At 36.3% G+C, this 26,865-nt stretch overlaps 1 protein-coding gene across 2 annotated transcripts; it reads right to left on the reverse strand.

The window, feature by feature from the left end:
• Positions 1–583: 583 nt before the first annotated feature.
• LOC123321367 (solute carrier organic anion transporter family member 74D-like) lies at positions 584–24,868 on the reverse strand. 2 transcript variants are annotated; one of them, XM_044908910.1, is made up of 9 exons: positions 24,502–24,868; positions 15,077–16,017; positions 4,805–4,945; positions 4,449–4,580; positions 3,751–3,915; positions 3,562–3,687; positions 3,438–3,504; positions 2,840–3,384; positions 584–2,589 (listed from the first exon to the last, which is right to left on the reverse strand). In XM_044908910.1, exons 2-9 carry the CDS (start codon positions 15,984–15,986, stop codon positions 2,432–2,434), a joined length of 2,244 nt encoding a protein of 747 aa, XP_044764845.1. In that variant the 5' UTR covers positions 15,987–16,017; positions 24,502–24,868; the 3' UTR covers positions 584–2,431. The 2 variants fall into 2 exon arrangements, with proteins under 2 accessions (XP_044764845.1, XP_044764846.1); XM_044908911.1 differs by lacking the exon at positions 24,502–24,868 and adding an exon at positions 17,482–17,633.
• Positions 24,869–26,865: the final 1,997 nt, after the last annotated feature.

Raw genomic sequence — 26,865 nt, forward strand, 5'->3', positions numbered from 1 at the left:
GCATTTGGCATACCAGACCATTGCCCCATAAGTTATTATCGATCTCACAATCAGGAGACTTACACACACCCATCGCAGTAATTTTGGGTTACAAGTCTTACCATTGTAGGACTGGCGTGCAGAAGTCTGGCTGTAGCCAGATGAAGGTCTCAATAGGCTTTTCCACAGGTGCTTGCTATCAAGGGCGATTACCAGATAATAATGTTAACATTAAGATCTGATTCTCCAGATATTGGACTTCAGACTTCCACACAAAGATGTCTCCATTTAGAGAGAGGGATCTTATAGATACGTTAGCATCTGCATGTGCAGATAAGAAAAGATTTAACATTAAACAATAATTATAGTAGAGACTGATTATAGCATGTGTGTGAGATACTGTTTTAGTAGAGGTTAGCGTAAAGGGATACCATACAATTTTAGGTATGATAGGCTTAGGGAAAATCCCAGTTAAAAGAACCCTTTCTCCTATATTTCCAATCTGTTTTTGGTGTTTTAATAAGGGAGGTTGAATGTGTGGACCCTTGGAGAAATTCGATGCTAAAAATGAACGACATGAGTGGACTTGAAATGAAACATATTCAACTATCATGTATTTATGTACAAAAGTGGTACTAGTTTATTCAGCTGTATAAAATAACCAGTATTACGTTATCACATATTGTGATAAGTTAATCAATATTCTATTGTATAAATTAATTGTGTTTTGTTGTATTCTAGAGTACACGTATTTCTTAAAAATTGCACAATGTAACTGCAGTGTTATAACAATCACAGAATTCAAGAATTGAGCTTTATGGAAACAGATGTTATGAAATCTATCATAAAATAACCCTGAATCTATTTTCTTCAAGTAGAAAATAGTTTTATGGCAGTACAAAATTGATAACAGAATGCGATCTGAGTTAGGCCATACTCTTTGCGTTAAATATAGGCTAGGCAGTAATTTTCCAACCAGAAATTCCTGAATTAATATAATATTAACTGACAACGACATTACCTACAGAAATAACTTCAGATTAATAACGAGTAATTCAATATTACCTCCTCAACAAATTGTAGTTTTAAAAAATTTACGTTATACCAATGTTGTATGGCACACAGTGTATATTTCTACATTCAACATACATAATTAATCAATTGGTAACTATACCTAATTTCTAATTCAGGATTAAAGTAGGTTCACTGTATAAGCTATGTTAAAACTAAATAAAAAACAAGAGTGGGTTTAACACTAAATTATTTTAAATCGTTTGTGGCTTCTTTTACACAAGGAACTGAAGATTATATCTGACGAACACACTTTTCCTATACTACTAACAATCAATCATTCAAAACATTTTTTTTTAGTTAAGTTTACTAAATAGTTGCGTAACATTATCCTAAGTTATAGTGATGTTTGAAAGATTTACATATAAAAGTTATGAATATGTGATGTGAAATTGTACCCTTCATTCTGTAATCACAGTTATTAAAAGAATACAGAAGCAAGATTTCGAATTTCCAATACCACTAGTTCAATAGCCACTGGGATAATTTCACTATTTAAACATCCAGACTACTTTGAACACTTCTACAATCACAAATAGTCGATGTTGGATATAAATGTAGAAGAATATGCAAAATCCAATTTGAAGTTTACCAAAATAACGTTCTCGGTGACAATATTATCCATAAAGCATATTTTTAAGTCTTTTTCATTTGAATTTTTTTCTACTAATCTCATCTAATTTTCGATATTTTTTATATAAAATTATCAAGAATAACTCTTCACTAAATGCCCCATATACAATTTTCCGTAGATAATTTCAAGGTGTTTTAATTTTCATATTGATGGCTTTGAATAAAAGTTATATTTCAAAATATACGAATTTTCGGAATCAAATATTTAAAAAAGTGCGCAGTCACAATACTCGTCCTTAAAAACAAAATACACAATTTGTTTGGATTGATAGCGGCTTATGATTTCTAAAAGTCTCATACCGAAAATATTAACTGTAAAATATTAAAAAATTATTATTATTATCACAGTTGAAGAATGCTCGTTCCATATTTTCAGATCTTATAAGTGCGTTAAATTTACGTGAAATAAATTCGAAATTAACAATCATCGATGTAGTGGGGTTGAAGACATCCCTAGGAAGGAACCGAACCGAAACATCCTACATCTAATCGATGCTGAATATGCACAACGATTTGGTTAGGATTAATGTGGGATTTTACGATTAAAAAAACATCAGAAACCTTCCTGTCGATACTAAAACGATCTTGAAATGCTCCCCTCACGTTTCAACCATCCAAAGATATATTCCTTCAAAATAACGTATTTCTATATACAAAAATCGAGCTGCCTTGAGTCAATTCAGTCAATGTAGGTAGGTATAGACGAATATTAATATCTTCTAGGAGGATTGCCCTCCAGGGTTGTTTGTTAATCGGTTGTTGCCGTATCGTTTTTTATTTCATTGTTTTTTGCTGTGATTTCTTCCTTTTGTTTCTCTTTTTCGTCCAAGAATTTGATGTTGTCGGCTTTGTACCACACGACTACGTCCACCAAAAAGGCACATAGGAGTAGGGCACTGGTAGATCCTGAAACAAGCATGTCATAATCTCACAAAAATCTTAAATACAACACCATCCCTATGCATCAATGACAATGTCAGAACATCGACGAAGGAACGTCAAAGCTATAGATAGAATTTTTAGAAAAAAAGGTGATGACTCTTACAACAAGAAGAAATGGAAAAAACCCTGCTGCAGTGTCATACAGGCCAAGGATAATGCTCTGCACCTCGAGGTGTGATGCACACAACTGAGCTAATAATTTGGTTTCACCTACCGTGGAAGAACATTCTGAACATCTTGGAGTCGTACAATCCACAAGCCCCTTCCTCCCCACAAGCCTTTTTCCACACCAGACAAGCAGAATCCACCACAGCTCCATAAATTATAGGACAAGGAACATTTCCGAATAATCCAATGGCGAACTGGATCAAACCCAGAGCCATAGCCTTGTCTCGCGACTCTACGCATCTCAAAATCAGCAAAATAGAACCAACTTCTGAGGTAGAATGTACAAACACGAACACGGAGAAGACGACCAGGTACCACTTGAAATTAGTGCATTTGGTCTCGCAGTATCCAACTGTTGCATTTCCTCTTATCTCTTCGTTATTGAATAGTGTTTCATTGAAGGGACTACTGGTGGGAATGCAGAGGCAGTTGTAGTAGTTCAGGATTTGCCCATTCTCCTGGGTGACGTTCTTGCATCCTGCTTGACATGGGGACAAATAGGTCTTACCATCTTCACCACAGATGGGCGCGAACTTGTCCAGGTTACAGTCGCAATCTGCCTTCGAACAAGACATGTCGAATGTTGGGACACTGAAAAAAAGGGTTGAGTTTTCTTTCATCCATGAACATTTCAATATATTTACTTGTCCCTCATCGCCAGACCAGCGAAGTCATCTAAAGGACACCCTATGAACATTAAAATACCCATACCTGAAACAGAATCATTGTGGTGAAATGAACATTGGCATTTAGTTACCCGACACTTACCTAAGGCATATATAAAAGCTGTGCTGGCTATCCATCCAGCCACAAATCTTGGATTCGGTTTCACTCTTAAAATGAAGAAACCACTTATAATAATACCAACGCCCATGACAAGAATACCACCGACACCTGAAAAGCGTAAACAGAATGAAATGGTTCGTTTCAAGTTTCAAAAAATCAATTTCCCATTACCTGAGATCATATTAGCAGATGGTGTGGGCAACCTGAATTGGCTTTCGAGGTATTTCGGTAAGAATGTGTACAAACCAGCTACTGGCAGGATATGTAGGACACTACTGGCAGTTCTGTACATGAGAATATCGTTTTTGAGCAGTCTTTTCACCGTTTTCGGAAAATCTGGAACAATCAACATATTATGTTACACAAGCACCCTGTATAAACAATCTCTGGCCAAATTCCCATAGTGATTCTATGGGAAGTTTGCAGCATAAAAGTGTCTATCTGGTATGATCCAGTGAAGGTACAGGACTGATTTGGGGGCAGCATAATTTTATATTTGAAATACTGTAAGGTATATCTTTGTAATTGTAATATAAGCTATATATTTGAAAGAAAACTACTTATTTGAAGGAGGAAATAAAATAATGTTTCGATATTCGAAAAAATAGCAACTCTTTTAGCAATAAATCTCGAAATTTTATCGAGCTCGGTGCAATCGTTCGGTCTTGACGAATTTTAAAATGACCCTATCTCCCAAAAAAATCATCGTAGATCTAAGTGTGATGAATATTCCGAAAGAGCAACTCTTCTAGTTAACAAAAATTCGAAACTGAAGAATTTTCAATATAGTGGCAATGAAATCAGGTAATATTGAAGAGTTCTTTTCAGTTTTCATAATGAGTAAATCCTCGTATTTCTGTTGATTTTACCTCTTATGCTGGGATGTTTCTTATTCCCTCTTTTAGGTATTTTTCGGACTTGTCTCGAGTCCTTCAGTCTCTTGGGAAAGGTGAACATGGCTATAGATGTCAACATTAGCATTCCTGAGATAACAACCAGACCTGAAAATTTCATAGATTTTATTACATTCGCTGATACAATCAACTATTCAGGTAGAAACAGCCTGTCAACCGTTGGAGTGATATACGTACAAAGAAGAAGTGTATAATAATCAAATAATTTGGAGAAGAGACAAATTCAACTCTCCTCTGAATGTGAAATACAGGATTTTCAGTTTTATGTTCGGTTCTTGATTTAAGAAATGAGAAAATATAAATAAACTCACCCAACCACCAGGCTCCCACCCATCTAGGATCTGACGTGGTAATATTGGGTTCCACAGATAAATCAGCGTAAATACTTGAACAGAAGGAACCAACAATGAAACCCAGAGCGGGTCCCAATATTCTAACCCCTATCGTTATTGCTGAAAAAGAAAAATTTTATTATATTTCGGAAATATGAGTTTTTCAATTTTGCAGCGCATGACTCATGGAATTTCGCTTGATCTGAGCCAAAGGATTATTATAGTCAGATGGTATACCAGTTCATTGTAAACAATTTGATGTATTTATCCCCAGCCCCAGTAATTTTCGACAAAACTTTCACCGATTTTTGGAATTTCAGTGTCGCAAATGTTGAACTGTAACATCGCAATAATTTTTCATATGTCATATGAAGACTTTTGGATTGGATTTCACCTCGTCTCTCAGGTAGTACTTTTCATGTGATAGTTTCAGTAACTGGTGTCCCCCAAGGGTCCGTCTTGGGATCAATCTTTTTTTTATTATTCACTGACACTCTGATTTCTGAGAGTTATGAAAACTGCTTGTTTTGTTGATGCCAACGAGCTGTATTACAATCCTCTATATTCAGGACTTGAACACCTTGTGTTCAAATTGATAAATGTTCAGTAGTTCTGCATAAAGTATGAGTGAAACAATTAGAGATCCTATCGGATCTAAATCAAACATACAATCACAGTACAGAAGAAGTCAGATCGTTTAGAAATATAGGTTTATGCTAGTTGTCTCACAAGTTATTTTGGAGAAATTTTAAAGGATTCCATTGGACTAACATCAAAAACCACGTCCCCATAAACTAAACTCAGACATTCGTCACAGTAACTGCATAGCATGGTTGGTTGAATTTTGCAGTTATAGGATAGGTAGGGTTCGAACGATAAACATATGTCCAGGGTCATAGTATTGCTCTCATGAAAGTTCGATAGTAGTAAAATAATTTTCAAGAGATGAATGAAATTTCACTTTTATTTGGCACCAGTCTCATTCGGGACACTGCAAATTACTCGCATTAGTTTATTTATAAACTAAGTGACATTAAAATGAGAATATCCAGTAATAGTTGGAAAATTTCTATAACTCTTAGTATGCATGTTTTTCAGGCTAGGATAAGAGAATGAATAAATGAGGGGCTGCCAGAATCTGTGATTCATCAAAAAAATCAATTATCCTTCTGATCTGTTGAATAGACTTTTGAACGTTTCAAATTTCATTGCTCGTTCTTCACTGTTCATTATCATACATATATTCAGGTTATTTTTCCAATTAATCTTTATACCCACTAAATGCAAAAAAAATGAAGTAATTTTCGTTACAGCAGTGCGAGTTATAATAGCAAAAGACCTCAAAAAACGAATTAATAATTCGATAATAATTATCACGGTATCACGGACAACCACTAAAACGATAAAATATGCTAAGGATAGATAAAATGAGAAAATTGGTAGGTCTGATTTCAAGGTAGGTGAACAACAACACTAATAGTTTGCCGCTTCTCAAAGACGCAATAGATGACGTGCAGAATTTGGAAATGAATCATTGTGATAGCCAACTTAGAAGTCTATCAGGTTTTTTAATCCTTCATCCATCTATATACAGCGTCATCGAAAAGTTTCACGTTGAATAATATTCGCATACAACTATCCAACAAAATGATGAGATGCATCTACGATATGCTGACCTTTTTTCTGCAGGATTCTCCAGATATCCAGAAATGAACATCTTTCATTCTCAAGTAGCAGAATAAGTCATGCTGGGACTTTTTGAGAGGATCATGGTCAGGGTAATTCCAGCAAATCGATATTCACATTTGAAAAAAAAATTAAAATGAAAAAACATTAATTTAAGACAAGTTTTTCTATATTATTTGTGTTTTGAGTTTGGATTTATGTAGATAACGAGTTGATATAAATTTAGCCTTGGCTACTCCTAGGACCATGCTACTTTTTCTTCGCCATTTGCAAAACTTTGGAATCTAGCACGAAAAATCTTTTATTTGATTGTTATTCAAAGCTAGGAATGTCTTTCATATTCATTTCATATCCGCGTCTCCCGCCTGTGGTCACAAGATACAAAACAACATTTTCCCTTGACTTCACCTTGAAAGACAGACAGTCAGAAGCGTACCATGGTGTTCACTTACGCAACAATCTATTCGGCATCATTTCCTTACCAAATTTCAATTTCGGCAGCTGCCTACAGTGGCGGATTGACCTCTTGACCCCGCTGTACCCGAAAAGGGCCCCAAATGGTCGATTTAGATTTCGAATTCCAATGAGACAGCAAAACTGATCCGATTGAGATGAAAATCGTGTGATTTAATGGTTGGGAACATTTCGATTCCGACTATGTTTCGAGTTTTTTATGTTTTTATTACCCCCATGCGAAATAATGGGTGTAAGTGGGGTTTTTTCTTTCGAATGATGAACTTTTGGCATTGGGCGAAGAAAATTCTTGCCCTTACGCCACCATAAGCAGTTGTAGGTGTAACGACAGTGAAGTGTGATACAGAATTCATACCTCCAACAACTGATAACTAGTTTTTTGACCTCTCTTAGGTTTTTCAAACGGAAACCGTGAAAATTTAATTATGATTTCAAAGTGTAATTGTTTACAATTAACAGTGTCTGACCTTGATGTTGAATATTAGTTGATAGAATATAGGAAATGGTCAAGATAAATATCTGATAATTGTTACATCCGTTATTTTTTCAATATCAGAGTAATCGAATTCCCAAAAATTTTTTCGAATACCCACGAATTATACGGTAGCTGCTGTTTTCTTCGTAGTCGATGATTATTAAAGTTTACGGTCCTGAAGTCGGCTTATTGATTTGAGCTCAACAGACAAGTACATATCGCTGGAATACCTTTTTTTTCCATTCGAAACGATCAACAATTATTTTCAGCCCTGTACTTCGGTTCAGATTCCGCAGTAGTACGTGGTTTCTGCTCAAAAAGGCAAAAATAATAGGTAATTTATATGGTAATATTGAAATTTAATGATGATATCAACAGAGGGATAATGTTGCCACAGTTTCAGAACTACTATCGCATGAGCTTTTGGTATGCAGGAAGAAAACGCAATTATTATGCTAATCCTAGCGTCCTGCTGGATGAACATCAGAGAGTTTTTTATTCATCTAGACTGTCATCAACTGACACGAGTATGCATTCTTGGAACACCAAATTCCCAGACGAACCAACATGCTGCCGTCCAAATCATGAAATTCAGACGGATATTCATGAAGTATTCGATTGTGTTCGAATCTGGCCCTCATCTCATTTTTGCAGATCCTCATTTTTCATTCCCAACCCATTCACCCTCATAATCAACCGAATCATTACATATTCTTCCTAGATCAATTACCAGTAATCCTTTCTCTGAAAAAAATGCTTCATGCTGAAGGCCTACTGTTTTTTATTCTATATTCTGAACAACTCTCATTAAATTTTGAATTTTCAAGTTCCCAGAGATGAAATGGTTTTTTGTTTTTTCTTCTTACGTTATTTCATTATTATTCTTCAGGCAACACTGTTTCAAGAAATTACTTGACTTTTGTGTGGCAGTCCATAATAAAACTTCTTTTCTAGACGAGTAAACCTAACATAAAAATGTCTTCCTGTTAGCAGAGAGGGAGATATGCTTGAAATTCCTTGTTTTTCTCAATTGAGAAATGTTATATCGTTATAAAATACAATAAATGATTATTTTTTCATTGGAATATTCGAAATGTTTTTCGAGAGTTATAAATGATAACATAAATTGAGGATAACTGGATAAAAAACATTCAATAATTCCTCTGAATCGATGTATAGAGTGCATAGGAACTACAGTTCATTTTTTGATGATAATTGGTGATGAAAATTTTATAATAGGATTTATTGGGCAATTCCAATAACTTTGGCTCATTATATCAAAATTATGAAAATTGCCTAGTAATCCGGGTATTGACCATATAGAAATTCGATGAAACGTAGCTCTATCCGAGCAAAACAAAATTCACAGAAACTTCCTCCAAAATAACAAGTATTTTAGAATATTCATGAAACACTTCGTGGCAGAAACGAATTTATTTTTAATTTTATTGTTTTGAACAACCCAGGTTTGGAATCTGGAAATTAATGACAGTTTTGAATTTTAACACATTAACTCCTTGGTTTTTGGTATCTTCATGTCATAAAACAAAAATTGTGATAATTTCAGGATTCGTTAAAAATTTTCCTGCTGTTCGATTCCGAAGGTTTATCATTGGAAATTAAAAACCGAAATTCCTTAGGTAGGTTCTGGTCTAATTGATGTTGGTATATTTATGTAGTCAGTGTACATTCTGGTCCCCATGAATTATTTATATTGTGATTGATTGATCACTCAGAAATTCAACTGTCTAGTAGTACAAACTTTCAAGGCGAAATGATAATAGAATCAGATTGTTCCGAACAACAATAACCGTTTCAGTTTGTGGAATAATTCTTATGTGGAATCAGCTAACCGATCCATCTCCATTCGTTGTACCGAATCACCTTCACAAAGATTGAAAATTTCAGGAATGGCGTACATCAGCCAAATTCGTAGTTATTCTGAGATTTTGCTTCGTTTCATTCAATTCTTATTCAAGCTTATCAAGAATCTGACCATACCGTAATTTAGGCTCTCGTTTGATCCTACTGTCATTCTTTATACAGGGTGAGTCTTTGACTCGTACAAATATTTCAACACCTTTTTTATACCATTTTCCGATGAAGCCATTTTAAATTCTCATAATGAGCTGTGCCACCCCTGGAAAAACCAAATTACCTTGAGAATAACTAGTTAAATCTGTGACACTACACTGTGGATCTTTTAAACAGAGTTAGTTGTATTCAGCCAAAGTACACAATTTTTCAAATTTCACAGATGATTTTTAATTTTTGAACATCAAATTACTCGAAAACGCTTAATTATACTATGAGGAATACTTTTACTTTACAAAATGTCAAATATTATTTGAATTTTTGGTATTTTCATGGTACGTAATGGTCAAAATGAGGAAACTGGAAGACGTGGGTGATATCTTGTGTTCGAAAATGATCGTTTCATCCAATACTCTGAGGGCTGAGCCAGCAGAACTGAACAGCTAATCAAGAATCTGACCATACCATAATTTAGGCTCTTGTTTGATCCTACTGCCATTCTTTATATACATTTTTTTAAATCCTTAGTTTTGCTAGCTTATCATTGAACTAGTAGAACCCAACTCTGAACTCATGATCAATCCACTTAGACAATAATCTGAGACGAAGCCTCATTTGTCAGTCTTGAGACATATTTAATATTCGAATTAGTTTTGACAATGGTCAAATCGCAGGAAGTCAGCTGACGCCGAAAATCGGACCGGCTCTAATTCTGGTTGACCATTCAAATGTTGATGATATTGACCTTCACTTATCTAAGTTTATACCGATCTGATCAAGTCAAAAATTGGCTGATGGTCCTTTCAAATTTTCAAGGACGTATCAGACTCACGGAATACACAACCAGATCGACTCAAGCTTTCATGAACAATTCATGTCAACATTAAATAAATTCATTCTCTCTCGCTCCCAAGCCTAAGCTTCAGGAGATGATGTTAAATTTTGGAAGAAAAATATAAATTAAGATTCAGTTCATTACATTCATGAGGAGGAACTTGCCTTTGTATTCAAGAGTTTACTGTACACGTTATTTCGACATATCACATATGCAATTGAAAACTTAGAATATTTGGTACCTTCCAGTTTGCGTTTTCAACATTTACAAGGCATATTCTATAGGTACAAATGTAGAGCATGCCCATTGACCCATGATCAATCACCGAATTTGTACTAGGCCAATTGAATAAACGAGAACGAAGTAGACCTCACAGAAGTAGGTCTCCAAAAATGAGGTTGATGTTTTTATATAAGTAGTTACTTCATATTAGTGATATATATTGGTCTCTCAAAATTGACTCTGTACTTTCTCCAAGTCCTCGCTAATGTACATCAATAACAACTGAACGCAGTGGTCTTTCTCTCTCATTTTCGGGTGTTTGGACATGCAATCCCTCTCTATTCAAATCCTGAACAAATTATATCCGTTTCATAAGGATGACATTTGAAAGAGAAATTATTTTAATAAGGGAAAACCCGATGAAAAGATCACAATTTGAAATCCTTTTGTTTGGTGTTAATTCTTCTTTGATCAATGATTTTACAGTATAATAACAAGTGATGCTCAGAAGTTCAATGTGTTAGACATATTTTTTTAACGAACTTCATCTCGAATACGTACCAAGAAAGTGATGCTGAGTTATTATTGGTTTCTCCAGCTGGGAAGTTAACCTATCGCAGTACTCCCTCAATTTTTCCTACTTGGAAAAATTCGAGGGTTAAAACCACAGCATTCTGCAATTTTTTCGTGGAAGAACTATACGTGTTGGAACTCGGCCTCTTCCTTCAATGCAAAAATGACAATGCGAAGTTATATAACTTCTTTAACTGTAACCATATAGTTGACAAAGTTATTCATACCACGTCTCTACCGTTTGCGTGAGTACCTTTATTGGCTTCAACCTGTGTATTATGCGTCAATGACCAATGTTCCCGTATTGTTAAATGAAAATAAATTTCGTGCCTAGACAGGAGAGGTCTTATCGCGTAGAACTAGGTGTATATCGATGTGTACGTGATTTTAGAGCGCACAAAAAAATCAATGGTAGGGGTCAGGAAACAGTTAAAATATTTAAATAACACAAAATGCCCCCTATGGATCCATACAGATAGAGTTGAAGCATTAAAGACGCTGAAAATTGTGAAGATTCATATCAATATTCCAGAAAAATGAAAAATTTTGAATGAAAAAAAAAACCAAATGCTAGTTGAAGGTGTCAGAACCCTGACACATGTCGAACAGCAACAGTTTGGCAGAGCAATTTCTATTGGCACTTTTGAACATAAATCAAATATAATTCACTATCAAATACACTGAAAACTGAGCAATAAATAAGGGAATTTTTGAAAATTTGCCTATCCCAGCAATTCAGCTCAAAAGCGATCTGGCCAAGATCTGTTTTTTCCAAACATTTTGAGACATTTCATCTGCATTAGAACGATATATTTATCTTTGATGAATTATACTTCCTGTTTCACCGAATACATTTCAGGAAGTGAAAATTAAGGAGTTTCTATAAGTTAGGGGTCGAATGTACATTCATTAAGGGTTTGAACTCTGGCAACGTGATTTTTTCACAGTCAACCCAATCATATTATTCCTTTGACGAATAATTTTAACACCAACATGAACAGAATGGAAAAAGACACCCTTTCACTATGAAAAAACCATACAAGATGTGAGAAAAAGTGAAAAACGCTTCATATTGTAAATAAAAAGGGAAGAAATCTTGAGTTCTACCACCTTCTGTAGAATTTGTACCTACCTTGTACATACTAATAGAAAATTGTTGAAATTATACTCATGTACATGTTGCCTTCTTCTGACAACATTTACGCCCTCATATGTTATACATAATAACAGCTTATGTTCAATTTCTGACCTCAAAAAGCATTTTTGAAGCCTATATCTGCCAGTCGGAATTTCTCAAGCGTGAGTTTACGATGTTGAAAACTCGGCGAGAATAGAATCGTTTGTCTACGTGAGAAAGTGAATATAAATGAATGTCTATAAATAATCTCCCGATAATAATGCAATATTGAAAACAGAAGCGTGGGTAGTTCATTATGGTTGCGCTAACGATCACAGGGAGATGTGGAAGGTGACTTCATGTCATTTTGGTGCTGTTCCACACTGCACTTCAATCTATAGTCTACCATTTAGAAGGCAATCGTGGAAATCCACATGTTACTAAATATAAATGCCGGAGGGAATTTCGTCGGAATTTTCCTTCGTAGAAGGGATTTTTTCTTCTTTTGCAACTTACGCGGAAAAGAAAAACGATAATTCCACCTAACAACCAATTTCCATCGAGAATCCTATCTGCCATCAGGAATCTCTTTTTTCCCCAATCGCTATAACGGAACCTTTTGTATGAGAAATCACTAATTGAACGACGGTATAAATAGAACGCGAGATATTTCGAGAAGAAGTCATGATCTTCTCCTTCGAAGAAACACGTGTTGACTATATGATTTTATTTCTCTGGAACAGGCGAATTTCGGAATTAGGTGAGATGCGACAACGAAAATAGAACCAAGAAGATAGCCGGAATAGATTATGATCAATTTTACTTGGGGAGATGATGGACGAAAATGTCCAAATGGAATTTTGTTCAAAATCATTTCCAATAACACTGATTTGTCAGAACAGGGAGGCAAGTTTTGCCCGAATTGTACTTGGGTATACCTGATAGCTCATAAAAATACAAACCCCAAAAGGAAAGCCAAATAAGCTTCGAGAAATTTGGTGAGGTGTACCTATAAAATTATCAATAATGACTCTTCCAAACTTATCAACATAGCCAGGGGCATATAAGGTAATGAGTTTTTATTTCAAATACCTTTCGAAGATTCAGTATTCAACAGAAACATACAATCCGAAGGAACAATGCCCAGAAACCCATCCACGTTTAACGGTATCCATTCAGATACTCCTCATATCACAAAAATGATCTTTCTCGCGCCTTCGTGAAATCAAGCCTACATAACTGACCCAAAATTTTCGGAAAGAACTCAACGGCAGATAATTATTAACGTCTACATTCGGTAACGAAACTGCACGAAGGTAATTCGGTTCAGGTGGGCTTAATGATACGGATTGTCCCATAAAACGTATCCTCGATATCTTCAAGAATCTGATAATTTTCGTGTTCAGATGGAGTCGGAATGAAAGTATTTGTTCCTTGTTTCGCAACATCATTCTGATTTTTCTTCGTTTGACTTTTAATTCTCATGTGTAATTTCACTTGAGAACTATTCATTTCAAAGGAGGCTGGTATTCGTCTTGGTTTGTTCTTGGTGGTCCTAAGGAAACCTGAGAGTCGTCTGCCTGCTTGTCATTTACCCGCAAAACGAACTTCTAGCTATTAAATCCATATCTCTAAGCATATTGAGATAGCTGCTAGTAAAGCCTTGATGGCGTGCAGAAATCTGGCTGGTTATGGGCCAATAGTCTGGCATGCCAAGACAAGACAGAAGAGTACGAGGAATAGCCCTTAAAATACTTTTGACCTTTGTTTGCATCACTGAAGCTATGAGTACGTGCCCAACTAAGGAAATGGAGAACATTACAGATCTCATACCTCTTCATCTGGAGATAAATAGATTAGCCCAAGCTAAAAATATCCAGGAAATGTATGGGTGATGGGAAAATTAGCAATCAGAGAGCTTAGGTGTCTCTGGCTAAGTACATCCTATCAACTAATCTTTCCAATGACGAGAAGATAAAACAAGCATCAAGAAACTTTTCTTACGATGTTAAGCAGAAAGGAAGAGTGGGAAAGGGAACCTACCCTCCTAATTCTCAAAAGAAATACTATTAAATGGCATACAGATGGTTCGAATATCCTGACAGGGACTGGCGAAGGAGCTCTCTATCGCTTGGAAGATGTGCAAGCGTCCTTAAAATATGTGGAGATAGATCTAGAAAGAAACTATCAGAAATATGACACAGTGATAATTTCTGTCAATCAGGTTGCGAAAGAATTGGGCAAGCATAAGAAGGATCATCAGAGAGGTCAATACACTTGCCAAGGGAAGGGGTAAAACTATTTTCCTTGGCCCAGAACCTTTCAGTGGTATAGGAAGATGAACCTACAAGAAAGGGTTTCAGGGGGAAGAAAAAACAGGAAGACAATATGGAGAAAAATTCCTAGCAGGGCATTGTAGCCTCAGGAAGCACCTAACGAGAATGGATCTAGCAGAAACTTACTAGTGCAGACTCTGAAGGGAGGATGATGAAACTCAAAATCACCTGGTGACAGTATACCTCGCCATTCCTATCCAAAGCAAAAAATGCTCTGACAGGAAACTTGCAGAAGCGAGGAGGTAACTTCCTTGAAGTGGAGTTCATTAGAACTCTAGAACTGGATGATGAGCTGTAGAAGACAGCTCTGATGAGAGGCATATTAGATCGTAAAACAAAGCAAACCCCATGCATATGCCTGTTACTGTTTTGAACAATTTGGGGTTGGGAAAATAATTAATTTTTCATGAGCGGTTATCAAAATAATATATCTTGGTTTTGGTTGATGCTTCCCCGGGCATAAAATCGAAATATTCTAATCTAATCAAATCTTACTCACTGAAATATAAGGGCGATTCCTTGCTGGCAACGTTGTCATCGATGTAGGGTATTCCAAGTGTATAAACAGCAGTCTGGCCCATGCCAACACCCAGCAGGCTGATGAAGAATACAGATAGCACTATCTTGGTAACAGAATGATGCAACCGGTGTTCGATTTCTGTAACGTTTTTGCCCGTTTGCAGAAAACTTGGAGAGTCAGATACTAAGCCATCAGTAAGGTTATTCCAGGGGTTATCGCCGCAGGCATAAATCTTCACAGCATCAGGTGAGGCAGTGCATGTGTTTGGATCGGTGGTCAAGCCACTCAGCTCATTGGCATTTATGAGCTGTTTACCGTAAATAAAATGAGGTAGAGAACACGTGAAGGTGGAAAGGGCGAAGAGCATCATCCCGCCTGCGATCCATTTAGGCCTGTGGCCCTGCCCACCGTAATAGGTCAGAAGGAGGGAAGAACCTATCTGCCCGATCTCAGTCGCACTCATTATCATCCCCGTCACCTTGGATTGTATCTGAAATAGTTTTTCTATCGTTGTGATCGCACTCACAAAGTACGTGTGGAACATGCCCTGGAGCACCCACGACAGACAGAACACTATCAGGAATATTTCTTTGGTGGCCCAGCTTTGTAGTTCTTTGGGGGCGCATCGACCTAGCCCGCATTCTGTATCGCTATCGTCTGGCATCTCGTCCTGTTCTGTCTGGTTCAAGGCTTTTTCTTCTTCCGGCACTTCTGCGTCATCCATCGGGATTTTGCCGTTTTGCGAGCCGTTGTTGTTGCTTATTTTCGTTTCCATGGGCTCGAGGAATTTCGTCTCGAGAGGGTCTATCAGCTTGGCGTTCAGAGGTTCCAGAAGCTTCGTGTCCAACGAGTTCAGCAGTTTGCCGTTCGATATTGAGGTGACCGACATGACGAATGGTGTTGCTTCTTCTCAGTTCAGCCTGAAAAAGATGACAGAAGTTAGTGGAATTCAATTCATTGATACTTCGAGCCTGATATGCACTGGTACGAGAATATTTGTTTACTGAGGAAACTCTAGAAAAACCCTCTTGATGGTGTCAGAAGTAAAAGGTTGAGACAGTTTCAGAAGTTGCCAATTTCTGCCCACCAAACGTTAATTTATGAGCAACCAAATGTTCACTCTCTCACCATCTGAATGGTTTCTTTGTTTTGAAGTGGCATCGTAGATCCACCGCTCCTGCACAAGATTTCTGACTGTGTCTTCCCTAAGAGCCTTTGAGTACTTGCCGAATCATGCAACGGCAGCTTTTGAACTCTTCTGGTGTTTTGGTTTCGATTGAAAGTGTTCGTCGAAGACTTCGAGACTTTAATCTATTGTCTCGAGGACTTTTGGGAAGGATTTCACTAACTCAAAATCACAGTGGAGGTCTGTTATGTTCACAGATGAGTCGAGATATGGACGGTTCAGAGGTGGTACAGTTACTGTTTGGGGAGGGATTGGTTTCAATGGGCGTACAGAATTGTTGGAACTGTGAATGCACAGAAAAACAGGTCATTGACTATATTCTTTCTTTGTTTCATGCTGCTATTGGGCCAAATTTGTTGATGAAGCTCTGAAAATTCATGGTTTTCCACATTTGGTCCTGACCACTCTCCTCAATCTCATTGAACATGCTTGGGATCAGCTACGAAGAGCTTTGGGTTCTCATCAACCACCTCCACATACACTTAAAGAACTCAGACGGGTTTTACCACAACTCTGGACAAAAATTTATCAAGGCTTCTTCAAAAATCGAAAGTATGCAGTGCCGTTATCAGGTGGTTGAGGTTCGAGGAGCTCATACTCTTGAAAAAAAATGTGTATACTGCAAATACTAAAAATGAATATTTACTTTAAATGGGCAAAAGAATGAGTTAGATAAGTGAGTAAACATTTAGATTTCTGATATTGAAAAAAATTGCTGAAAAGAAACTTCTGAACTTCCCTAACTTTTTTGAAGCAGTATATTTGGAAATTCCAAAAGGGGAAGAGTACTGACGTAAAGTCAGGGGGTTATTCCGAACGGGGGTGGTTATTTCAAGAGTTTCCAAATCAGTTTTATCAAGGGAAATTATGAATATCATGAATAAAAATGGGAATGTAGACAGCAAACAAAAAGAGGGATGAAAAATCTCTTCAAAGGAATTCCACGAACTGAATTATCGGAGATCGAAATAGATAATAATTAATGCTGTTCCAAGAATCAGTATTATACAGCATCATGATTCAATCTCTAATAACTCATTTGGCCGAATCAAATAACAATAAATGAATCTCGATTATTTTGAATTTGTCGATTCCAAATATAACCTGGATAATGATCATTTCCTGCTCGGAATATTCTATTTTTGGTTAGATATTAACGGACTTCAAAAGATTCAGCCAGAAATGCAGAAAATCTTACTTTTTTCACCCTAATGAAAGCTCCAAGTGTAGGTCATCATTTTTCGATCGAATCCTTCGCAAATTGTTAAATTCTCTTGATCACCAGACGACGCAGTTCTCAAAGTACCCGTCTAAAAGTTCCCGACTAAACTCACTTCACATCAAGCTCCTTCCAAAGCAGACTCTTTTTTTCGAACCAACCGAACCACAGGGAATTAAACAACCTCAAATTTTTTAACAACGCCCATCAAGATTCGACTTCGCTCGTGAAATAACAAAACAATTTCGTCTAATACACGAATAATGAGAGTCACTAAGTATCTATTGAATTTCGAATGTATACCGGATGTAAAAAAAATCAAGGTTATGGCGGACTCGAGGAGATGAAGACGTCTGAGAGGTTCAACGATGTGAAATAAAATTCGGAATTGGGTTCCACATAATGTACAGCATATATTAGCGATTATTTGTTGGATCTTCATTTGCATTTCGAAGGCGTGAATATAAACGAAAATGAAAATTTATTTGGAGGTAGTGGGAGGGGAGGGATAGATACGAAATTTCTCTCTTACGTAGACGTACGGTCGATTTTTTATTATACGTATGCGTAGGTAAATGAACTGCGTGTTGGCTTCTTCATCTCCGTAAAGGAAAGTTTGTGGCAAGATTAAGTATTTTGCTATCAGCTGAAACTCATTTCGATGTGGGTCATTGTCCGCTCGAGATATTGAATGAGATGTGTTGCCACATATAATATTACTATTCAAAATGTTGTCACGACGTAAAAACAACAAGGAGTCACTTAGTATACCAGGAATTTGCAAACCAATGATGTTGGAGAGTGTTTTAAACCGCAAAATATGAGAGCAGAAGAAATTATTCAGACCAAAAACTAATAGATAAGAAAAAGCCATGACGTAAGGATGGTACTAATATAATAATATCAGATTTCAAAAGGCAGGATCCAATTCATCTAAAAAAATTCAAAAAATTATTCTCCTACAATATCAGGGGACTGTTTCTAAGGTCAAATTCGAAATCGTATCCCTTCAAACCTTGGTGTTACAACCCCAAACCCTATATTTCGAATAGGGAAGATGGGTGGGTGATACCTCATTTGAAAGGCCTTTCTATTCTGACTTCAGCATATTCAATTTTTTTCTATTCAATCCATTCGTTTTCGAAATACATTCGACTTTCAGACAACGTTGGTTTTTCCTTAAAGCATGCTGCGTAAGTCTATCGAATTTTCACTCATTTATTCTGTAATTTTGATGATGATGCTGCTGTACAGATCTCGCATTGGTTATATTTTGAATAGGGAAGATGAGGTGAGTGATTCCTCATTTGAAAAGCCTTTCTATTCTGACTTCAGCATATTCAATTTTTTCATTCAACCCATTCGTATTTCAGATATTCAAATTCGAATTTTGTACGGAATTTCACATTTCAATACATGCTCTGCGAATCAATCAAATTTTCCCTAATTAATACAATGGTTTCGACGATAATCGTCAACTGCCACACATCAGACATCCAAATATTACCGTTTGTAATTTGTATTAACGATTGAGGTAAAAACAGTCTATTAATTTCGCAAAAAAAATTGAAATAATTTCCTTATTTTTCAAAAATAACCAATACGAGAACTGTACAGCAGAATCATCATCAAAATTACAGAATAAATGAGTGAAAATTCGATTGATTTACGCAGCAAACTTGAAGGGAAAACCAACGTTGTTTGCAATTCGAATGTATTTCGAAAACGAATGGATTGAATGAAAAAAAATTGAATATGCTGAAGTCACTATAGAAAGGCCTTTCAAATGAGGTATCACTCACCCCATCTTCCCTATACAGAATATAGGGGTTGGGGCTGTGACACTAAGGGTTGGAGCGATACGGTTTTGAATTTGATCTTAGAAGTTGTCTCTCTGGAATCAAAAATCGACGTGTCCGGGCATTTTTGTATATAACTCGGTTCTGCCGATTTACAGAGCCGGTGTTTCCTTTTCAATGGCCCCCTCTGTATTTATTTTACTTCGCGTTTGTCTATCCTGGATCCCTGTGATTATTTTTGTTTTGGTTTTCGGGGTTGTTGATAAGGGATGCACCTTGTCAGTGACAGGGCTATGGGAGAAACAAATTTGACGGAGAGACAATTTTTTTTTAATTACAACGTAAACTGGGAAATTTGAGGGGGTTTTTCTAACTCTTTTCGAAAGTTTCACTGTTGATTCTCGGAAACGAGACGCAATGAATCATTCACTAACCAATCAATTAGCACGGCCTCAAAGAAAAGGATTGAACGGATCTTCCACGATTTCCATAAATAAGTCATCGAAGACAGTTTTCGAAATATTATATATAGCCTCACTTTCCTCCATCCTCCTGCTCAGAAAGAGCGAAGATAGTTATTTCTTCTTACATCAGATATTGTGACACGTCCAACGAATTCTTTTAATGAGAAATGGAACTGTATCGTATCTGACGTGTGTGAAAATCGAGGAAATAAACTCAAAATATTGTAGGCGAGTATTGCGACATCCTGCTGATGTAAGAGTTCCGAAATAATCAGTTTGTTGCCACACACAAACAACCGGTGAAGACAAATGGCAACGGTCTTCCGTATTATGATGTACCGAATTTTTTTCTATTTTCCATGAAGGTAAATTCAACATATACCTATATTTTGGAGAATAAATAATATTCATAAAGGTGCGGAAGGAATTCTCAAGCACAAATTTGTTTACCTAAAAGCACTTCTTCTGGAACATTTCTCACAAACAGTGCGTGGGTGTTTATGACAAATGCTACTTATTAAGAGATCTATTTAGCCAGAAAACAACCGAGGAGTTCCTCTTTCTCCTGCTCTGTCCAATCATTTATCACAGGACTTTCAACAACACCGAGGAACATTCCTACCATCTTGGATCTTGAAGGAAATTATGCTGAATAAAAATAAAGAAGTCCTCGTTCAGAGAATTCCATGTAATTTTTCGTCATTTTCACCCTCGAATGTAAGAGTAGTAGGCAATATTGTCACGGAAGAATACCTGGTGGCTATTCTTGCATTTTAATTTTGGTAGAAACCAGGAGCGATTGTAAATCATGAGGGTTCTTGGATGTCCTTGACATTCTTAGGCATTCGACTTACTTAAGATTTTATAGGTAAAAGGATCTGATTCTCTGTAGGTAAATAAATTGGGATAGAACTGTAAAAGAACTGTTTTTTTCTGGAAATGTTCGTTTTTAATAAATTATATACTTAGTATGCATTAACATCGTAAAATTAAGAAGAGGTGACCAAATTTGGCACAAAGTTTTACTGCTGAGAATTAAAAAATTATTGCGATGTTAGGTTGATTTCCTGTTTATAACAGTTTTGCCCAATTTTGTCAACGATTCTAGCATAAGGAAGATTTAAAGTTAAAGTTGCATACCAAACACTTAATAATTTGCGTTTGTTAAATTTTTTGGATTAATCAATCCCTAAGAAAAGTACCAAGTTCTTTCCGAGGGTATCATTGGCTGTTTCGGAATTCTACAAATGAAAACTTGACAGATACCGAGAAATTACAATTATTTAATAGAATCAGACTGGCAGGAAACGTTGCGGAGACGTTCTTGTTTTATTTGTCGCATTCATTCTCTCCGCAACAAACAATAAATCATTGTGAATCCAAGTCTACTACTTTCATAACAGGTCAAACAGTACTCAGTATCAAATTAGATCGCTCTGATTGAAGTAATGAATGCTCGAGCAAGATCGGGCCTCTAAAACAATTATTGTGAAAACATTCGTCGACAACTTATTGAATACTTAAATTGCATATACTCGAAATATGTGACGCAACCAAGTGTTTGTTGCTTGTAAACCGAAGTCGTGACAATTTTATTATTATCATAATCAATGGCTTCGTTCTGTAAGGCCTATGATTTTCGGCTTAGGCTACAATGGAAGCACGTAAGAACATATTCCAAGTTGAGGCATGTACGGTTCTTGGACTTGAATGTGCAAGAGGAATTCAATCCGGTACAAAAAACGCAGACAAATTTAAACCTTTGAAAGCCAAAAGCTATGAGGGTCTCGCTCGGATAGAATTTCATCCCCTCAAAGCATTTATATTCATTTATCGAAATATACACGCTCGTGCACACGCATGAAAATGTGAAAAGGGTAGGAGGTTGAATATTGTACAATTATTTGATTCTAAAGGTTTGTTTCCGGGAATAATGAACAGTTTGTTTTTCCTTGCAGAACTGTGCTTGTATTCCTGATCAAAAAATAGAATTTTCTCCCAAATTTACTCGCTTCTGCGTTGCTTCCGGAGTGGAACAGAAAATAAATAAATGTGTCTACCGATTTGCATCAAATTATGCATTAACGTGGCCAAATGTATACGTATTTATTTCTGTCAATAGGGTAAATGAAACCAGGCTTTAATCAAGATGAGGAACTATCTGCTCCACCGCAGATAAAGGCCGACATGTTTCTGAGAAGAGGCCCAATTTTTCATATTATCTCGTTCTATTGACACACCATTTTATCTTGCTGGCAAACATTCGCAGTATGGCTGTGAGCATATCCAGGTAAAAGCGATAAAAATGGTTTCCTTACCTTTGAGAATGAAGAAAAAACGTAAACAAATAGAACCATTTTCTTCGAGCATGCTCCGAGATGAAAGAGAATACAGGTCATGATCTTCGTGTGATATAAAACAGATTCGAATAGGCAATTGCATACAGACCGACAGAAAATAGAAAATAAGTTCAGTATACACGAAGAATGTCATTGGATTCCTATCGAGATTTCAACATATTTTATTTTACGAATTAGCAAAAAAAGTGCAAGATCAGCAAGATGTCTAACTTCTTAACAGCCTCTTCATGGAGTTGATCTCGAAATAATTGGATGCGCCATTCCTGTTTCATTTGAAAACCTATTCAAACAGCTGAGATTATGTGCTGTTGGACTTGCAGTTTTCAATTATCAGAAATAATGGATCGAGAAAACTGTTATAGCTAGACATCAGAGGGACGAAACGCTTCTGGAGCCGTTTTGAAGGTGTAACGGGTATTGGCTTTTATTATCGGCTTCTGGACCATAATGATGCATCGAGACAACTTATGAATGATTATATGCACCCGGCTTGACTTCAGACAAAACAGTACGTGACCAAAACGTTCTGTAGACATCCAGCATATGATACTCTATATAAAAATTCGTCAGGTAGGTCAGTTCTGCTATGAATGGTTTTATATTACTCGACATCAACAGCTCAGTCTCATTGTACTAGGAGAAATCGTAACATTAGTGATATTACATTGGAAATAGGGGTCAAGGACATGGATTTAATCACTGCAACGTTCGCTAATCTACTTTTCATTTCAAACTGAATCACTTTCAGAGATATTTAGGAAACAGATCGGGATAAGAAAAAGTGAAAGTGGAAAAAATGCAATTGAGAGTTTATCTCTCAGCCAGTGCATAACCATATCTCCGCCGATACTTCAAATGTTATCGTTAAGCACACTGAATTTGAATGACAATTTAAAAATGCACTTTACGACTTGAATCTAGTATCATCTTTATCGATATTTCAATTCAAAATATTTTCTGCAATGAGAAGATAAAAAATTCCTTATCAAATTGTCAACAATATGAAAAATACAGCGGACGAGTTGCAATGATTTAAAAATGGCATCGACACATCATTCTGGGATGATTGTCTTGAAAGGAGTCGAGAATTGTTAAAGTAGAAAATTCAAGTAATTTTCCACGTAAGAAACGAAAAATAACTCTAGGGGAATTCGAATATGTTTCAAACGTCCAATTTTACCACAATATCCTGCAATTTTTATCGAGGTTTTTGTACTTGTCCTCATTTCTCACATTTTATTATATGTCGAAGTAATATTTTGATCAATTCACATTATCATGATTTAAAAAAACTCTTGTAGTGAAGTGTCTGAATTTCACTGCGTTTATATCCCAAATGAAGGAACAGAATTTGGAACTGAATGAATTTATGAAATAACCATTGTCACATATCCTTAATTTGGGAGAATTGATTGTTTTGCTCAATAGTATCATTAAATGTTCATTATATGCAAGAAAACTTGGAATATCACCGGTGTGTCAAGAACGCAGGGCCAAAATTCTTTCGTGCCATAAATATGGAAGGGAGTATTTAATGATTTCTTGAATTTCTCAAATATGTTGAAAAAATGAACCATTCGATGTTTCATATGATCAACGAATAGTTGACGAGGAAACGTTTTGAGAAAAATGCCGGTTGTATCTAACAACCGGTATAACCTAAGCGATTTGTCCATAAAATAAATAAATGTGTGGATTAATCCTCACATCAATAAGTTATTTGGATAGTGTTTTTATTTTTGTTGTTGCTACCGAAAAATAATTCACTCGAATCGATAATAAGAATTTATATATCGAAAATAATATATTGATTAACGACATATTTACATTTAAGAGAAATTTTAAGGGTTAATAATTGTTTTTGTTTTCATTTGTCGGATTTTTAACATAACGAACGAATTGTGGGTGAAGAATTGATATGAAACAGTTTTTTCAGCATCGAAAACTGTGAAAACTGATGATGAGTGTCATAAATTGAGATCATAATTTATGAGTTTGTTCCAATTTGTCAGATTTGTTAAAAAGTGAGACAATATTTTGTGGAAGTGCTCGCAAATATCACTGGTTGAGTAAAAGGATTGATTTCAAATAATAACATCAACAATATATGTATGACCATAAAATTTTTCACAGTAAGACTTGGAGAGACGATAAAAAATCAGCAGAAAAACGAATCAGTCATAGAAATTATGCTTAAATTGATGATTTAATAAATCCGGATCGAAGGACCAAAATGCATCGTTACCAAAAATCGATAAAATTTCGGGGTAGGATGATTTGGAAGGAACTGTCGTTTCGATTTTCCGAAATTTCGATTCGTTAGTGATAAAAATTGTCGATAATCAATGTGCAAAATGAATTGTAGAAAATCATCACCTGTTAAGTGAAAATCATGCCGTTGTTGGCCAGCCAGATTCACTCGCACACAAAAATAAAGTCCCAAAAGTAAATCACTGGGTGAAACAGAAACAGAATAAGATTATACTTTTGCGAAAGCGAGAATACACTTTCTCCGTCGTCGTCGTCGGCTTTGATCCTCGCGATCGATTCGGTGACTCAGTAAGAACTGTCTGCTCAGTCGTCGTCAGCAGCCATTAGCATACGACAAAATTCGTGCAGGACGGCGTGTCGAGAGGATCTGACTATCTGACCCGGACCGAAAAGATGTAGGTTATCGTCACTGTTCTTTTTTCGACTAATTCCACCACCAGCGGGTAACAGAATTTAGTGCTTAGTCGGTTGCCCATTCTCACGTATTCATCTCGGTCAGTGGCGGACATCGTGGGGCCGCCTAATTTATTTGGGTAGAAAATCGGGGAAGTGGAAATCGCACCGACGAATCAACATCGCGCCCATACAGGATCCCTGCAAGGTTCTGATCGACGGCCCACGTTTTTCCGGCAGAAACAGCTGTGTACTACGAATCGAACGTTGTCACAACCTGAACAGGGGAAAAAGTCACTTTTGCTTCATTATCTTTAACAACGAACCTTTCCAGTTCACGTTTTGGTTCGTGTGGATTCCACAAAACGAATAAAACACTACAAATTTTACAAAAAGGTTGGAATTAATTGGGAAGAATAGCTGTAAGAGCTTTGTGTTTATGTTAGGTCATTTTTAGGGGGGTCTAACCAACCCCTTGTTCATTTTTGACCCAATTTTCATTTTCGAGTTGACTTCGACGAGCTCTCTAGAGTGCAATTCTCTATTGAATCATCAACTGTTTGGTTTTCTAGAATCTTCACAACAATTTCTATGTACTCCATATCTTAAAACAGTAATAGAACATCCTGATTTTCAGACAGAGTAGCAATTAGGTCATTTTAGGGGGGTCTAACCCTTTGCTCAGATTGCCAAGAAATCGAGATTTTCGAAATCGAGTTTTTGTGCTAGGGTGGAAGCCTAGGCAACGCTGATTATATAACCGGAAATCCCAATTGGATCAGACGAATATAACAGGAGATATCGCAGATTGAAAATTGCAATTTTTGAAAAATGCCATTTCCAAGATGAAAATCTAAACGAACGGAGATAGGCTTTCGAAATTACTTGCAATAGATTCAGCGTGTTTGAAAACCTATATTTTCATACCAAACTTTCCATTATCTGAAACTGTTTAGAAGAAAATAATTTTTTTTGTTTTTCCACTTTTCATTTTAGAGTTGACTTCGAAGAGCTCTCTGGAGTGCAATTCTCTATTGAATCATCAACTGTTTGGTTTTCTAGAATCTTCAAAACAAATTCTATGCACTCCATATCTGAGGACAGTAATAGAACATCCTGATTTTAAGACAGAGTAGCAAATAGGTCATTTTAGGGGGGTCTAACCCCTTGCTCATTTTTGACCCAAAAAATCGAAATTTTCGAAATTGAGTTTTTGTGCTAGGGTGGAAGCCTAGGCAGCGCTGATTATATAACCGGAAATCTCAATTGGATCAGACGAATATAACAGGAGATATCGCAGATTGAAAATTGCAATTTTTGAAAAATGCCATTTCCAAGATGAAAATCTAAACGAACGGAGATAGGCTTTTGAAATTGCTCGCAATAGATTCAGCGTGTTCGAAAACCTATATTTGCTCACCAAACTTTCGGATATCTACACTGTTCACCAGAAAATCAATTTTTTTATTTGTCAATTTTTCAACTTTCCAGTTGGGTATCTAACAGAAAAATTATAGTAGATTTAAACGTGATACATACTAAAAACTAAAAGAGCAACGTTTCTAGTGATAAATATCGACATTTTATTCACCCCGGCGCAACCGTTCGGTCTTGAGGAAATTTTAACTGAACCCAACTTTTTGGGAATTTTTCGAAGGTCAGCTTTCGGGTAGTTTTTCTTCCAGGATAATCATCGTTGATCTAAATATGATGCATAATCTGATAAAACAATCCTTCCAGAAATAAATCTGAGAAGTTCATCCATCTCGGCGCAACCGTTTGGTCTCGAGGAAGATTTAACTGAACCCAACTTTTTGGGAATTTTTCGAAGGTCAGCTTTCGAGTAGTTTTTCTTCCAGGATAATTATCGTAGATCTAAATGTGATACATATTCTGAAAGGGCAATTCTTCTAGTAATAAATCTGAGGAGTTCATCCATCTCGGCGCAACCGTTCGGTCTTGACGAATTCTCAAGTGAAAGCAATTTTTGTAAAATGCCCTTTCCAAGGCAAAAATCTGAACGAAGGAAGATAGGCTTTCGAAACTGTACGCTATAGATTCAGCGTGTTCGAAAAC

This window comes from Coccinella septempunctata, chromosome X (genome assembly GCF_907165205.1).
Source record: "Coccinella septempunctata chromosome X, icCocSept1.1, whole genome shotgun sequence".
NCBI classification, from domain to species: Eukaryota; Metazoa; Arthropoda; class Insecta; order Coleoptera; family Coccinellidae; genus Coccinella; species Coccinella septempunctata.

What these genes read in the sequence shown, in the direction of transcription:
- LOC123321367 (XM_044908910.1), bottom strand. Translation starts at nt 15,986, where the DNA reads ATGTCGGTCACCTCAATATCGAACGGCAAACTGCTGAACTCGTTGGAC. An exon ending in ATCTGCTAATATGATCTCAG is followed by an intron (nt 3,688 to 3,750) that starts GTAATGGGAAAT and finishes TACGCTTTTCAG; the next exon opens with GTGTCGGTGGTATTCTTGTC. An exon ending in AGCTTTTATATATGCCTTAG is followed by an intron (nt 3,505 to 3,561) that starts GTAAGTGTCGGG and finishes ATTCTGTTTCAG; the next exon opens with GTATGGGTATTTTAATGTTC.